This window comes from Populus euphratica, unplaced genomic scaffold, assembly GCF_000495115.2.
Source record: "Populus euphratica unplaced genomic scaffold, PopEup_1.0 scaffold507.1, whole genome shotgun sequence".
Taxonomy (NCBI): domain Eukaryota; kingdom Viridiplantae; phylum Streptophyta; class Magnoliopsida; order Malpighiales; family Salicaceae; genus Populus; species Populus euphratica.
Window position 1 is genome coordinate 154,309 of NW_011500383.1, and position 13,784 is coordinate 168,092.

Genomic DNA, 13,784 nt, shown 5'->3' on the forward strand with positions numbered 1-13,784 from the left:
TTTGTACATGGATTACTTTGAATAGTAAAACCTCTTTAAGATGGGCAATCCATGGGCTTCATGCCCAAACTTTTTAGCAAATAATCAAACCTAGTAATTCAGTGTAAGGTTAAATATGTTTTGAGCTAATATGTGTTGCATTTTCTTTGGGATAAAAGAGAGAAAAACTAATTACTAGACTTATTTAAAAATAGCTATCAGATGGTTTGACTCGGTAAATGATTTGGGTTATTAGGTTAACATGTTAGTTCACAAGTTATTTTATCAACTTTTTTTTATAAAAATTATATTATCTTAATCAGAGTTTAAAACAGATTTGACAAGATCAATAATGAAGTATAGCAAGATTAATGTCAAACCATTTTAGATTAAAATTCAACATAAGTTTGGATTATAGATTTACCAAATGAACTTATCAATCCGAGCATGGTTTGGATATTATTAAGTGTTTTTTATGACCTAAAAAATCAACTTCATTATCATCCTAAATGCCAAAATGACATATGCTGTTGAAAACTTGCATTACTTTCAGGAAAGCATGGATCGATTTGGAAAAGAAGATGATCACTACTCATGAGCATCGACTGTGTGTGTATTTCAACAGGGACAAAATTCAACAACTAAAAGTATGAATCTTCATTAATAGTAATCTGATCCATGTACAGTGTATAAAAGAAAAATAATAAGGTACCTCTCCAAAATTGACATATCTCGTCACCCTTCTATGATCTAATTATACAGAGTCCTCAGAGCTAAATGTATGATTTGAGATACCCTTACTGATTAATCAACTAAGCACATTTCCTAACCTTATAATGATGATAATTACCATTGTAATGTTGGTTGTTATTAAAGAGATGATATCTTGGACTTGATCCCTTATTTCTCAACGAGTTGCCGAGACCGCCACCGCCACCCTTCTTCCACAGCCTCCACCAACACCTCCTCCTAGGGGATGAAACACCCCCTAGGACATGACCACTTGAGTGACTCATCCCTTTTTTTACCACAAGCCCTCGAACCTCAGGCGGCCTATAGTTCCTTATCAAAGGCCACTTGATCCCATCAAAAAAAGGGTGTCTTTTAATATCTGTGGCACCCTTGGTGCACCCTAACCTCTGCCTGGGATCCTTGACTAACAACTTCTCGATCAGATCCTTAGCCTCTTCCATTCCCTTACCTTCCCCTGCCAGCACATGGAAGTTCACGCGCTTACTCGATGCTATATTGCGCAAGGTGCACTCTTTACTCCCTCCCTTAAACGGTGTCGTTCCATGCAATAATTCATAGACCAAAACCCCAAAAGCCCACCAATCCACTCCATTACCATGACCATTGCCAGACAGCAACTCAGGAGACAAGTACTCATGGGTCCCAACACATGATCTCGACAAAGCTGCCGTGGGCTCCGCCACAAACTCCTCCTCCACCACTTCCTCCTCCACTACTCCCCTCCGGCTAAACGTACCAAAACAATCACCCCCTTTTCTCATGGACCCCGCCATTCTTTTTCTGTGGACCCTTCTATCAAAAGTGGGGACAACATCAGCTTTGAAGCACAAATCGAAGTCAGACAACATTATATGACCATCTTCACGTAATAATATGTTCTCCGGCTTTAGATCCCGGTAAACAACACCTAGGGAATGCAAATACTCCAAAGCTACCAAGACCTCAGCAGCAAAGAACTTAACAGCCTGAACCGGTAACCGGTTACCAGGCTGTTTACGTAGCAAAGAGTGAAGGTCTCCATTCGGGCAATAATCAATCAAAAGGCAGCTGTAATGAGAGACTTCGAGATGCGCATAGAGCGTAGGCAAGAAAGGGTGGTCTAGCATGGAGAGAATCTCACCTTCCATCTGAACTTGAGATAGTTTTTTCTTGGTTAAAGAATCTTTATCCATAACTTTCAAAGCAAAGTTTGCATTGTTGAAGTCTCTAAGTTGGCAAAGAAAGACCCGGCCAAGATTTCCGGTGCCAAGATGGCGGAGGAGTTTGAGGTGGCGGAGGTGGAGTCTGCCATCTGTTGAGAGGCTGGTGGCTGTTTTTATAGCTGACCAATGCTGATCACATATACGGTGGTGGAGAGAGCTTGTTGTTGTCGTTGTGGTGGTGGAAAGGCGGTCGTTGAAGCTGAGAGTTAGACTAGAACGTGCACTTGAGGAGGTGAAAGTGCGGTCAGTGGCGGTGGAGGTGAAGCTGAAATCAAGATCGGTATCAGATGGGCAGCGATGAAGCTGGGTTTCTTCAATATCCATGGTTTTGGCGTGTGGAGAAAATTAGAGTGATGAGCTGGGGATTTAAGGACCGGCTGGCTGGCTTATAAAGAAGAGGGAGAGGGGAGGAGAGGAGGTGAAGGTAATTAAATATGGTGGTTGGTTGACCAAAATAGAGATAGAGAGTAGGGGATGGAGATGGAAAGCAAATGGAAGATGCTGATAGGTTGACCCAATCGCAAATTTCTTGTTTTTAATGGATCCTTATGTTACAAGATTTTGACGGTCACATTTAATATATTTTCATTTATTCAACCATAGTGATTTTTTATGATAATCTATATTAAATTTTATTTCAAGCAATCTTAAAAACACATTCATATATCAACTCAGATATATACTAAAAAATATATCTTTTAAAATGATAATTTCAAGAATAGAACTTCAAAAATGATTAAACACTTAGAAAATAGAAAGATTAAAAAAATATTTGAAAACTAGCATAGATTGAACCAATCGTGTTTTTAAATATTGTTTGTATTTAAAATATATTATTTTACCGACTGTTTTAGAATATAGTAAAGACATTTTGAATACAAAGTGGAATTCGATGGGGGAAAAAAGGCTATTCTTTCACTAACTTTTATAAGAATGGAATCAAAATAACATTATTTAAGTGATAAATCAGAAAAAATATAAAGTAACTACTCAAAATAAACTAAATTTGTGTACTTCTAAAATCCATGCAAGAATTTATACCGCGTATGTAACTTCGAAGGAAAGAAACACCACGTTGTGGTATGAGAAGCCGAAAGGCTTGTGTGGTATAAACAGCTAAAACCTCGAGAAATATAAAAACAATTTGTGCCAAGAAAAATGGCTTCATTAGGCAATAAGTCAGAGAGGGTGGTTCCAAGAATTAAGAAGGGGGGGAGCAAGTGGTGTTGGATTCTGTGTAAAATAAATTGCACTGAACACAAACGAAGGAGATAGGGAACCGAGCAAGGAAGCTGGCAACTATTAAGTAGTCGGCTCTGTGCAGACACTTCCTTCAAGTTATGACTTCGATATTAACTTGTTACTTGTTTTTTTATTAGGGTTCGGTCAGTTTCAACAAAATTTACGAGGACAACAATAAAGTGTTGTCTACCTGGTTTGTCGACAAGGTTATGCATGGATTTAATCATCGTTCATAATGGGATTCGAAATATGCCCATTTGAGTTCACACTTCCTGTAATTGTACCAACACCGAGTCATGTAACACTGTTCATATGTCTCTTTATCTTGTTTCAACTTCGACAAGACTACGTCACCCAGTATTTTTTTTAACAAAAAAAAAAAAAACAAAGATAAACATGGTTGTTAAATTCACTCGAACCTATCCGAAAAGGAGCCTTCGAGTCATTAAGTTAACTTCTTGATAATCGAGTATTAACTATTTTTATTAAATTAGTAGCATTTTGAGTTTTTATAAGATATTGGCTCGATAAAATTTAATAAAATAATAAAAATATGATATATAATTTATTCAAGTCAGTATTTTATTCGATTCAAGTAAAAATATGTAATTTTAAATTGAAAATATCTTGTATTATAGCAAATCCATCAATATGCCACGCTATACGCTCCATCCGTGCAATTGAATCAAATGGTTGTGGTGAGAAATAATAAAGAGAAATGTACCTCTTTTTGTATGTATTCCTTTTATAATACAAGAGTTTTTTATACATATATAAAGAAAATTTTATTGGAAAATAGAAATTTTTTGCTGATTAAATACATCATGAGTTTTTATTATCATGTTAAATTAATAATCACAATAATCATATTGTGATTATTGTTGGGTTTATCTAAAAAAATAATCACAATAATCATATTGTTGGGTTCCTAATATCATACACGCAGTGAAAAAAATAATATAAAATTATTCTATAATCTCTAAAATCTTGTTAGATAGATCTAAAGTTGTTTAGAGATTTATTATCTGAAAATCTGATCTTATTCAGCTTTTAATAATTTTTTAAAGGCTTTGTTATTGCAAAATATAAGTCATCTAATTGTCTGTCTCTAATAGTAATCCACACAAACTATCAATAAAAAATCTTTTAAATCCTTATTTAGAAAAGACAAATTATTATACCTAGAGTGTGGGTGCTAGCTCTTTATTCTATGACTAACGTAATTTTTCTATCTAGCAGACAATAACTCAACAATAAGAGGTATAACTTACTATTTATAAAAAAATATAAAAAATAATATGAATTAATTTGTAGAAAGATAGTTTAGTCCTTAATTTCATAAATATATTTTATCATGTCATACTTAATTTCATAAATATATTTTATCATGTCATATTTAATTAAATCATTCTAGTTTAATTTCTGACTAATGATTCTTAATGTGTATGACCCATTAGATTTTTAATATATTGACCCCAATTTAAATTATAATTCTAATTAAGTAAAATTAAATAAATTAAATAATTTAATTTATTATCAATTTAATAATTAATTTATTTATTTATATTTAAGGATCAAGTACATCTTCTAGTAACGTGTCATGATTCTCTAAATACTATAAAAATCATTAGTGGTTTGACTTAACTTTAACTGACTAGTTTCTTAGTATAATTAATATCCTTTCATCAATAATGTCCTAATTTAACATTAAAGCATGAAGTTTGTCTACCATGTTAAATCATGTTTGTTCTTTATATTAGTCATTAATTGTTTAAATAAGATTTAGAACTCCTTTCAAATATTATTTCACTTTAGTCAAGGATTCCTCAGTTAATATTATTTGAGAACATGTGTAATTACTTTTTTAATTTATCTAGGATTATGAATAATCTTTTAATCACTCTAATACCTTCATATAATTCATATTATATCCAATGTCTGTTCCTTCATTACCTCGATTAAGATAGCATATAACAAGATTAAAGCATAATATTCTATATATAAGATAATTTAGTGATTTCAAGTATAAATATCACTTATGCAACCATCACATGAGCCTTTCAGTAGATATAAGTGATCTCTTTATATAAAATTCTCATGTAAGTTAGTTCAATGCACATGTTTTATGCCAAAGATCTACATATTAGTTCTAAATATCTCCTATATCTCAGCTTATAAGAACAATTATTTCTTTTCATAAAAGAAAGAACATAATATATACTAATCTTTGTGGCTCTAATAAATATCTAGTATTTAAAAGAACATTAACCATAAACATTTTAGAAACAATACTTTGATACAATAAGAATCCTATAACTATAACAACTTTATAATTTTCCTTACAAGACATTTTTATCCCATAAACTATCTCTACTCTAAATTTAAAAATTAAATATTAGATTTATTAATCTAATATTATATGAATATTAAAGATAAATTAAGTTTTTTATTTATAATAAATATGTATTTACACAAATATAATAATGTCATAGGTAACCAACTGATTAACTACTGGATATATTAAACTAGCAATCTCTCACTTATAGTAAAGTCAATCGCTGGTATATTTAATACCATATTGCTCGATATACTATATTTATATCTTTCATTTCATTGATTTAACAAATCAAATGGATTTTTTTAAATACTTATTTGAATCATTGATGAAACATTGGTTCTTTTGTTTATACAATCACTCCATTGTTATCATAATACAAGCTAATTAGATTAACAATGGCAGGAACCAACCTAGTTCATTAATCCAAACAACCTTTTTGTTTTCTCAAACGAAGAGGTGCACTTTTATTTAGTTATAAAATCAATTGTTGTCTCTTATTTGGAACTCTTTTATCTTAAAGCATTACCATTTATAATAAAACATATATTTAATGTATTCATTATTTTTCCAACATTTCATTGAAAAAATCTTAATTCAAATAATTTTGAACTTTTAATTTATCTTCTTTATTGATGGATCTTATAGTCAAATATGGTATCATTTCCATCATATTTTTCTCAATTTGTCTTAGAACACATGTTTTTAGAGAGAGATGTTCCACATAAAATAAATAAGAATCCAATCTTAGATCCTTCCATGTTAAGATATTTTAACATCTAATTTATATACATGAATTAGAAAAATCTAAGCAACCTTCTAGATCTATCACTACATTTAATATATGTTGATTCTCCTAATTTTTTTATAAAAAAAATCTTGGAAAACCAAAACTTTACTAATTAAAGTAAAGATATGTCATTTATTAACATTAATATGTCATCTACATATAATATTATAAAAACAACACCAACCCCACTAACTTTTTTTGTAAACACAAGGTTTATCCATATTTTTTATGAAATTAAATTTATTGATTATGCCATCAAAATCTAATATTCCTACTCTTTAAAGATTTTAATGTGTGTGTGTGTATTGTCTTTTATGTTAGTCTTTCTCTTAAAGACACACTTAGATTCATTAGGTTTTCTCCTTTAAAGTGAATCAACCAAGTGACAAACTTGATTAGTATATGAAATTCATAACTTCAAGTCATTTCTTGGAATAAATATCATATGTTACTTCCAATTAAATGGGATGCTCATCAATTATGAGCAATATGTTATTCATAGTTTCCATAAAAGGTCTTTATCTCATTAATGTATGACATGTCCTACCAAATTTAAAGAGATTTTCTGTTTCATAAGATTTAGGCTAAATATCCAATGTTTTAGCCTCGGGAATATATTTACAGGTAATTGTAAAAGTAAAAACCACATTCAATATCCAAGAGCTACAATACAAAGTAGCAGGATAGTTTTCAATTATAAACATACATGAACTATAAGTTATATTAAGCTTTTTTTCCTTCACGGTTGCAAGATATTCCTTGCAATTCCTCATCCAATATCATTTATCGCTACAATAATGACAGATGCCCTTGTCTTTTTTGATGCCTCTTAGTAGGTTTGTTTGCTTTAGAGACAATACACTTATTCTTCTAATCATTCTTCTTAGATATTATAAAAGATTAAACTAAAAAAATTGACCTTTTTTTCCTTCTTAAAGGCCCTTTTAGCAGTCTTAAACATACTAAATTTTTTTGATAATGTACTATCTAACTTATACATGTGATAGTTCATAATAAAATGCAAAAAGCTTTGGAATAATAATTGCAAGACCAAGTCAACACTTAACTCATGGTCTGTGACAAAACCTAATTGGCCTAATTTCTCAATGTAGCTAATTATTTTCAAAACACAGGTGTTCACTAAAAAACCCCTTTGTCATCTTGTAGTGGAACAATTCTTTAAAGGTCTCATACCTCTTAATCCTACTAGCCTTATTAAATAATTTTTTGAGATGCATAATTATAGTATGGACATCCATATTCTCATGCTACATTTGAAGTTCAGGTGGCAAACTAGCTAGCATCATAGATGTAGCTTCTTCATTGTAATTAACATAACACCGATGTTCATTCCTAACTTTTTATTTAGTATGCAGAGGCATTTGGAATTGGATTTTCTAGAATATAAAGCATCTTTTCATGTTTGAGGACAATTCTTATATTTTAGTGTCAATCTAAAATTTTTGGTCTAGTCAATTTGTTAACATAAAGTATTATTTATAGGGATATATTAATACTCATTTAAATCTACTAACCTATTTATATTTAAATTTTAAATTTAGATAAAGTCTTTAATTCTAATTTGGTCTCCCACTATAATTTCTTGCAAATTAATAACCCTCTCGATTAATTCAAAAAATCTCACTTAGATTTTCCTAGTAAACTAGGATCCTATTTAATTTATCTAACTTTAAGTGACTCAATAAATTAAATTAAATAGACAACATAGTTTATCAACCACATCTCTATATGACTCCTATATTAATTAGGTGACGAATTTTTGTCTAAAGATATCTAATATGTTTTGCCTAACACGTTTATAATCTCATATAATCATGAGTGATTCATCCAAATCATATAGGTTAATTAAATATAACCTAATTTTATAACATTAAACATATTCAATTAACAGTAACCTTTAGTGACTCGACAAGTTATTCATAAATAAAACTTTATTTTTGTGCTTATAAAATTAGAAGGCAAAATATTCATGTTCTCAAATTTTACTTAATATATTAGTAAGGGATTTATTATCAAATATTTAGATCTCATACATAACATGGCATAACATTTACATAATTAATTAAGAAACCTTAAGTTACATTTGAGAGGAATTAGATAAGAAAAAAAATTACAACCCAAAAGAAAAATATAGATAAGGCAGGATACACATGTCGTATTTAATAAAAATTACAACCATTCAACAATCAAATAAAAGCACAATCACATTGATCTTTAATGTCCACAGTCATCCATCATGCATAAAAACATTTTAATATCACAATAAATTACATTACATGCTTCAATTCTAATTATCGACTTTATGTGCTACTATAAAATAATATTTCTAGCACTTAAAAACATTTAATCAAATATACTTAGATAATTTTCAAGTATTGTACACGATAAAAGAGATGATAGTCGAGTCAAACAACAGGCATGATTGATATGATAATCTCTAAGATGAGCGGTGTGTATAGGGTGTTTAGAATGATGTAAAAAAGGTTGATTTTATGGAAAAATTGATACAATTTCTAAGGTATTATGCTCGAAGGATTGAATGTCAACGAAGAAAGATGATAAATTAGGTTTGGAGATGAAATGTTGAGAGACATGGAATCATAAGTAACATGAAGAGATGAAGTGATGTGATCAAGAGATATAGGTAAAACATGATAATTATCTTGAGTATCGTAAATTAACAAAAAAACCGCATAAACAATGGTGATTGGCCATGTAAATTCTCATATGGTGATTTTTACAGATAATATATAATGGTGTTAGTATATATGATTAATGAAAAATTAGGTTCACTACACCATTAAACAGTTTTACCGACGGATTTATTCTATTAGTGTAAGGCCTACAATTCATTGGTAACATTTTTACCGTTGACATCAGCGATGGAATTCGTCTATTGGAATGTTAATCATCGATAATTTTTTATTATGTCACTAATTCTGTCAACAATTAAGAAAACCAAATACCAACGGTTTTACAGACAGGGAAAGTGTGCCAAAAAAAATTTATGCGAGAACTTTACTGACGGACTTATTCCGTTTGTATTTTCAACGATAATCACCGACAGACAATCCCTTGATAATTGTAGCATGAATAATAAATATTTCAAAACTCTTTGTAAAATACTACTAGATGTAGTCCATAGATAATAACAATGGTAAATAGCAACATAATATATTAATTGGTAATTATAGTATGGGTGGTAATTTTTTTACAACTCTTGATGAAATATCAATAGCCTAGTTCCGTTTGTAAGGTCGTCAGAAATTTAAGTTCTTAGGAAGAGTAATGATGAATATGTACACTTCTAACCTAAAAAACTTTTACTAATGATATGTAGAGTATTAATATAAAAATCATGTGAATATAAATTCTTGAGTTAAACAGATTTTATTATACTAATTTCCTATCATGTCTTAATTATCTTGACCATTGTTAATTACCTGTAGCTTGAATTGCTTGGGGTGTGAGTAATTAACAAAATCAAACTCTAACAAAAACTAGGTAAAATGATACATTAATTAGCATATTCTAAAAATTAAATTATAAATGGACGCCTATGCTGGTAGCTGGCTTGGGTGGTTTAGCTGCAATGGGGTCTGTATACAATACTATCAATTACGCTCATAATTCATAGTCCTATTTTGTCAGCCAACATTAATCACTATCGCTGTTCACCAAGATGCAATGGACCCTAAAAAGAAGAAGAGGGGGGGCATCGAAGCAAATTGTTTTGCTTCAGCCAACATTAAAGATCATCTTAAATCTTCAAGCCAAGCTTTTTCTTGGTTAGGAAATTAATGGAGTCTTGCTGACTGGTTGGTTCTGACATAAAGTTCTCTTGTATGGTAAGAACAAATTGATTAGAAAAACTTACTCATCTCCCGTGTAATTAATCAACACATTAAATAGCGTGGTTTTCTTTTTCTGAGCTCACTTATTTATTGTATTTATTTCTCTTGTAGCCTTTTTTATGATCCAATTATTGTACTAGACAATTGAGAAATTAGGTTGTATGGCTATCTTTAATTAATTAAATTTGAAATCGTTTCTTTTTTTGAAAAAAAGAAGTTGAATTTGTTAGTTTACTTTCACTATTAATTATGATAAAGAAAGGTTTTTTCTTTCAATATTCCATAAAATCATAGATATCACTATTAATATAAATTAATTTATTGGTTTTTCTTTTTTTCTCTTTTTTTATCCCTTCTTCCTTTCTTTCTTTCTTCCTTTTTGTTTTTTTTGACTAATCTTCGCATATACTAGCAAATTGATCATACCCACGTGTGTGTGTTGTTGTTGTTGTTCTCTTTGTCTTGTTCGAAAGGGAAGAATGATCAGTAGGCCACCAATTCCCTGTTTTCTGCAGAATATGAATCTCCAGCTTGCAATCAACAATCAATTATGTCCAATCTAATATGGTAAATACATATATGAGAAATAGATTGAGGGCTTCCTTGATGCTTATCAACACAAAAAAAATATGACTTTCAGCCTAAAGACAAAACATCTCGATGCTACCACCCACTTAGATACGATAGTGACGAATGGCTGCAATGCATGCTGCAAGGATGGAGATATACCTAGGGTACAATTACAACTGATAGAATTGCTAAGACCAAAGCAAGTTTGAATGACTGAAATGCATGCTGCAAGGATGGAGCTAAGTGCACAGAAAAATGAAAGAACAGTATTATAAAATTATCATTTCAATTTAATAGTTTAACGTATTAAAGGAGGTTTCAATATATAATATATATTATTTTTTAATAAATTCTTTTAAGTATTTTTTGGACTTAAAATTTATATAGGAATATATTATTTTATATTAAATTTTTATCAAATAAATAAAAATAATAAAATTATAAATTATAAATATTTAGTCATCAAAATTTTATCATATCAAAGAATCATTTCAATTTAATAACTTAAACTATTAAGTAATATTTCAAAATATAATATATATTATTTTCTAATATTTACATAGCAAATTAAAGATTTTCAAACAAAAGCTTGATGCCAATTCAACCTCGGTATGATAATAACAATAGTATATTGTATGAGATCGGGACTCTTGGACAAGAACGATATTTCTTTGAAATCAAATAACTAAAAATGTGATAGCCATTGGCAATCAAATTTAAGCACACTTCCATGCCAAATGGAGCTTAATTGAACAAATGCATAAAAGATTGCTTGGGTGGAAGATCATTGGAAGAAAATGTATGGTATTGTAGCTGTGCGCAAAAGACAGCTATCTTGACAGTGTTTCACAGTAACCTTGCACAATAATAACATAATACAAAGGCAGTAGCAAGGGATTAGGCTGGAATCTTTTTGCAGCATCGTAATCCTAGCAAGAAATGAATCCAGTTACTGAGACAAATGACATGTGTCGTGACATGTATAATGTTGAATAGCAAAGCTGTCTCATGGAATTAAAGAGGTTTTGAGTTTATTTATAAAAGTGAGTAATAATTTAGTATTATAATTATTAAAATATTTAATAATTTGTTAGTGTTTGAATAATAAGATTAGTTATAAAAAAAATGCAACATTTTTAATATATTTTATATAAAATAAGCTGTATTATTGCTTGATTCTTTTTCTAAAATATGTTTTTATTTATTGATCTCATCTAAGGTTTAAAATAGACCTATGTTCATAAGAAAGTCTATATCTTATTGGGTTAAATCCTAACCGTTCTAAGGTTCAGATTTAACATCGTATTTATTTTTTATTTTGTATCTTTAATACTTGAAGTTATACTTTACAGTGTAATTTTATACTTCTAAATATTAAAGTCTACTGCTAAATCCTAATGCTCCGAATAACAAACTATTTATTTGGGATTTTTGATATTTTAATCAATGATTGATGGATAATCATAAACAGGTTACGATATCCATTAGGGTTTTATATTTTGGTCAAATCTTAATGGATATCCATTTTGTATTTTTAAAATATGATAAAAATATGATTTATTTTTTTTAGAGAATATGCATTAAAAACCTTTAAGATTTGGTTGTATACATTAAAACATGATAAAAATGTGATTTATTTTTTTTAAAGAATATGTGTTAAAAACCTTTAAGATTTGGTTGTATACATGAAAAAAAAATATTTTTTTTGTTTTTGAAATGAGAGTTTATTCTTTTTTTTTTCTTTTTTTTTATTTTTGAAATTTCAGATAAAATTAGATATTTTTTATACCGAGTCTGTATCTTCTAGTATAAGTCTATGACTCGATATTAGATAAAATTATTGAAAAAGGCGTAATGAACCAATAAATGACTTTAAATTGGACTTTCAAACTTTTTAGTTTTTTTATTTATTTTTTAGATTTTTTTTGGATGGTTTGGTTGGGTTAGGTCAACTGAAAACCTAACAATATTTTTCTTTATCTTGACCTTTGCTAGCAAAAGCCAGCATCTATAAGACATAAATTAATTCACATCCTAGGAGACAAAACATAGGAGGAAAGGGTGGTTGCCTAGTGTAAAGGAGAAGCATCGTTGATGTTACTAGTCTACTAGCATGGCTGAGGTGCTGTTGGAGTTGCTCCCAACATCATTACTGAAGGTTACTGTGTAAAGGAAGAAGAGGAAGCTTGCAATGGTGTTGATGTTCACAGGTGAGGTATAGAAAAAGAGTTGGTTGTCTCAAGTGGTTTGTTCAAAGGGGATGGAAGTTATTGGTGTGGTCTTCATTATGGACGATGGCCAGAACTAGAGGAAAAAAGGAAGGGTGGTTGATTGAGTAGCTAAATGTTAATTTTTTTACCTACTTTCTCTTTTGATTTTTCCTTCCCTAATGCCTCAAATTCACTCATATTTATAAGGGATGAAAGAGCGATATATTATCTTTATTGAAGACAAATTTTAGCTCTTGATTTAAATGAGAAGGATCTTAATCGTTGACCCAAAGTCATTATCATAAGTTGCAAAATTTGGTTGTTAAAGGTGAATCGAGTCAACCTCTTTGAGGCGGTACTGCAGTGGCTATAGAGGTAATTAGCCAATAAAAATTACACTAAGGTGTAATGCAATGTCAAGTCATCAAAGTGGTGTCTTATTTATTTGTTTGTTTTTTTTTTTTATAGAAAGATGATACATTAAATATTTAAGTCATATGACATTTTTTTTTTGGTTTATGTATTGGTTAAAACGACGTTATTCTAGTCAAAATCTATCATTTCATTTAAAGTCAAAATCTATCATTTCATTTAAATAAAACATCGATGTTTTAACATTCTTAAGGTTTTAATTAGGGATTTGACTAAAATTCAATTTATTCATTTGACATTTAATTTTTTTAACTACATCCCTAATTAACTTCAAGCTTGTAATTTTATATGATTTTATCCTCACTAAACTCCAATATCAAGCCTGGATTTCAGTGCCTTTTTATTTTGATCATTGGCTTTGGATTTATATAAATTGATCCTTAATTAATCATTAAA

General features: G+C 29.7%; 1 protein-coding gene across 1 annotated transcript; it reads right to left on the reverse strand.

Moving 5' to 3' along the window:
• Nucleotides 1-612: 612 nt before the first annotated feature.
• On the reverse strand, nt 613-2,458 carry LOC105114268 (serine/threonine-protein kinase WAG1-like). Its single transcript, XM_011010768.1, has one exon. The coding sequence runs from the start codon at nt 2,256-2,258 to the stop codon at nt 792-794; it is 1,467 nt and encodes a 488-aa protein (XP_011009070.1). The 5' UTR covers nt 2,259-2,458; the 3' UTR covers nt 613-791.
• Nucleotides 2,459-13,784: the final 11,326 nt, after the last annotated feature.

What these genes read in the sequence shown, in the direction of transcription:
- LOC105114268 (XM_011010768.1), bottom strand. Translation starts at nt 2,258, where the DNA reads ATGGATATTGAAGAAACCCAGCTTCATCGCTGCCCATCTGATACCGAT.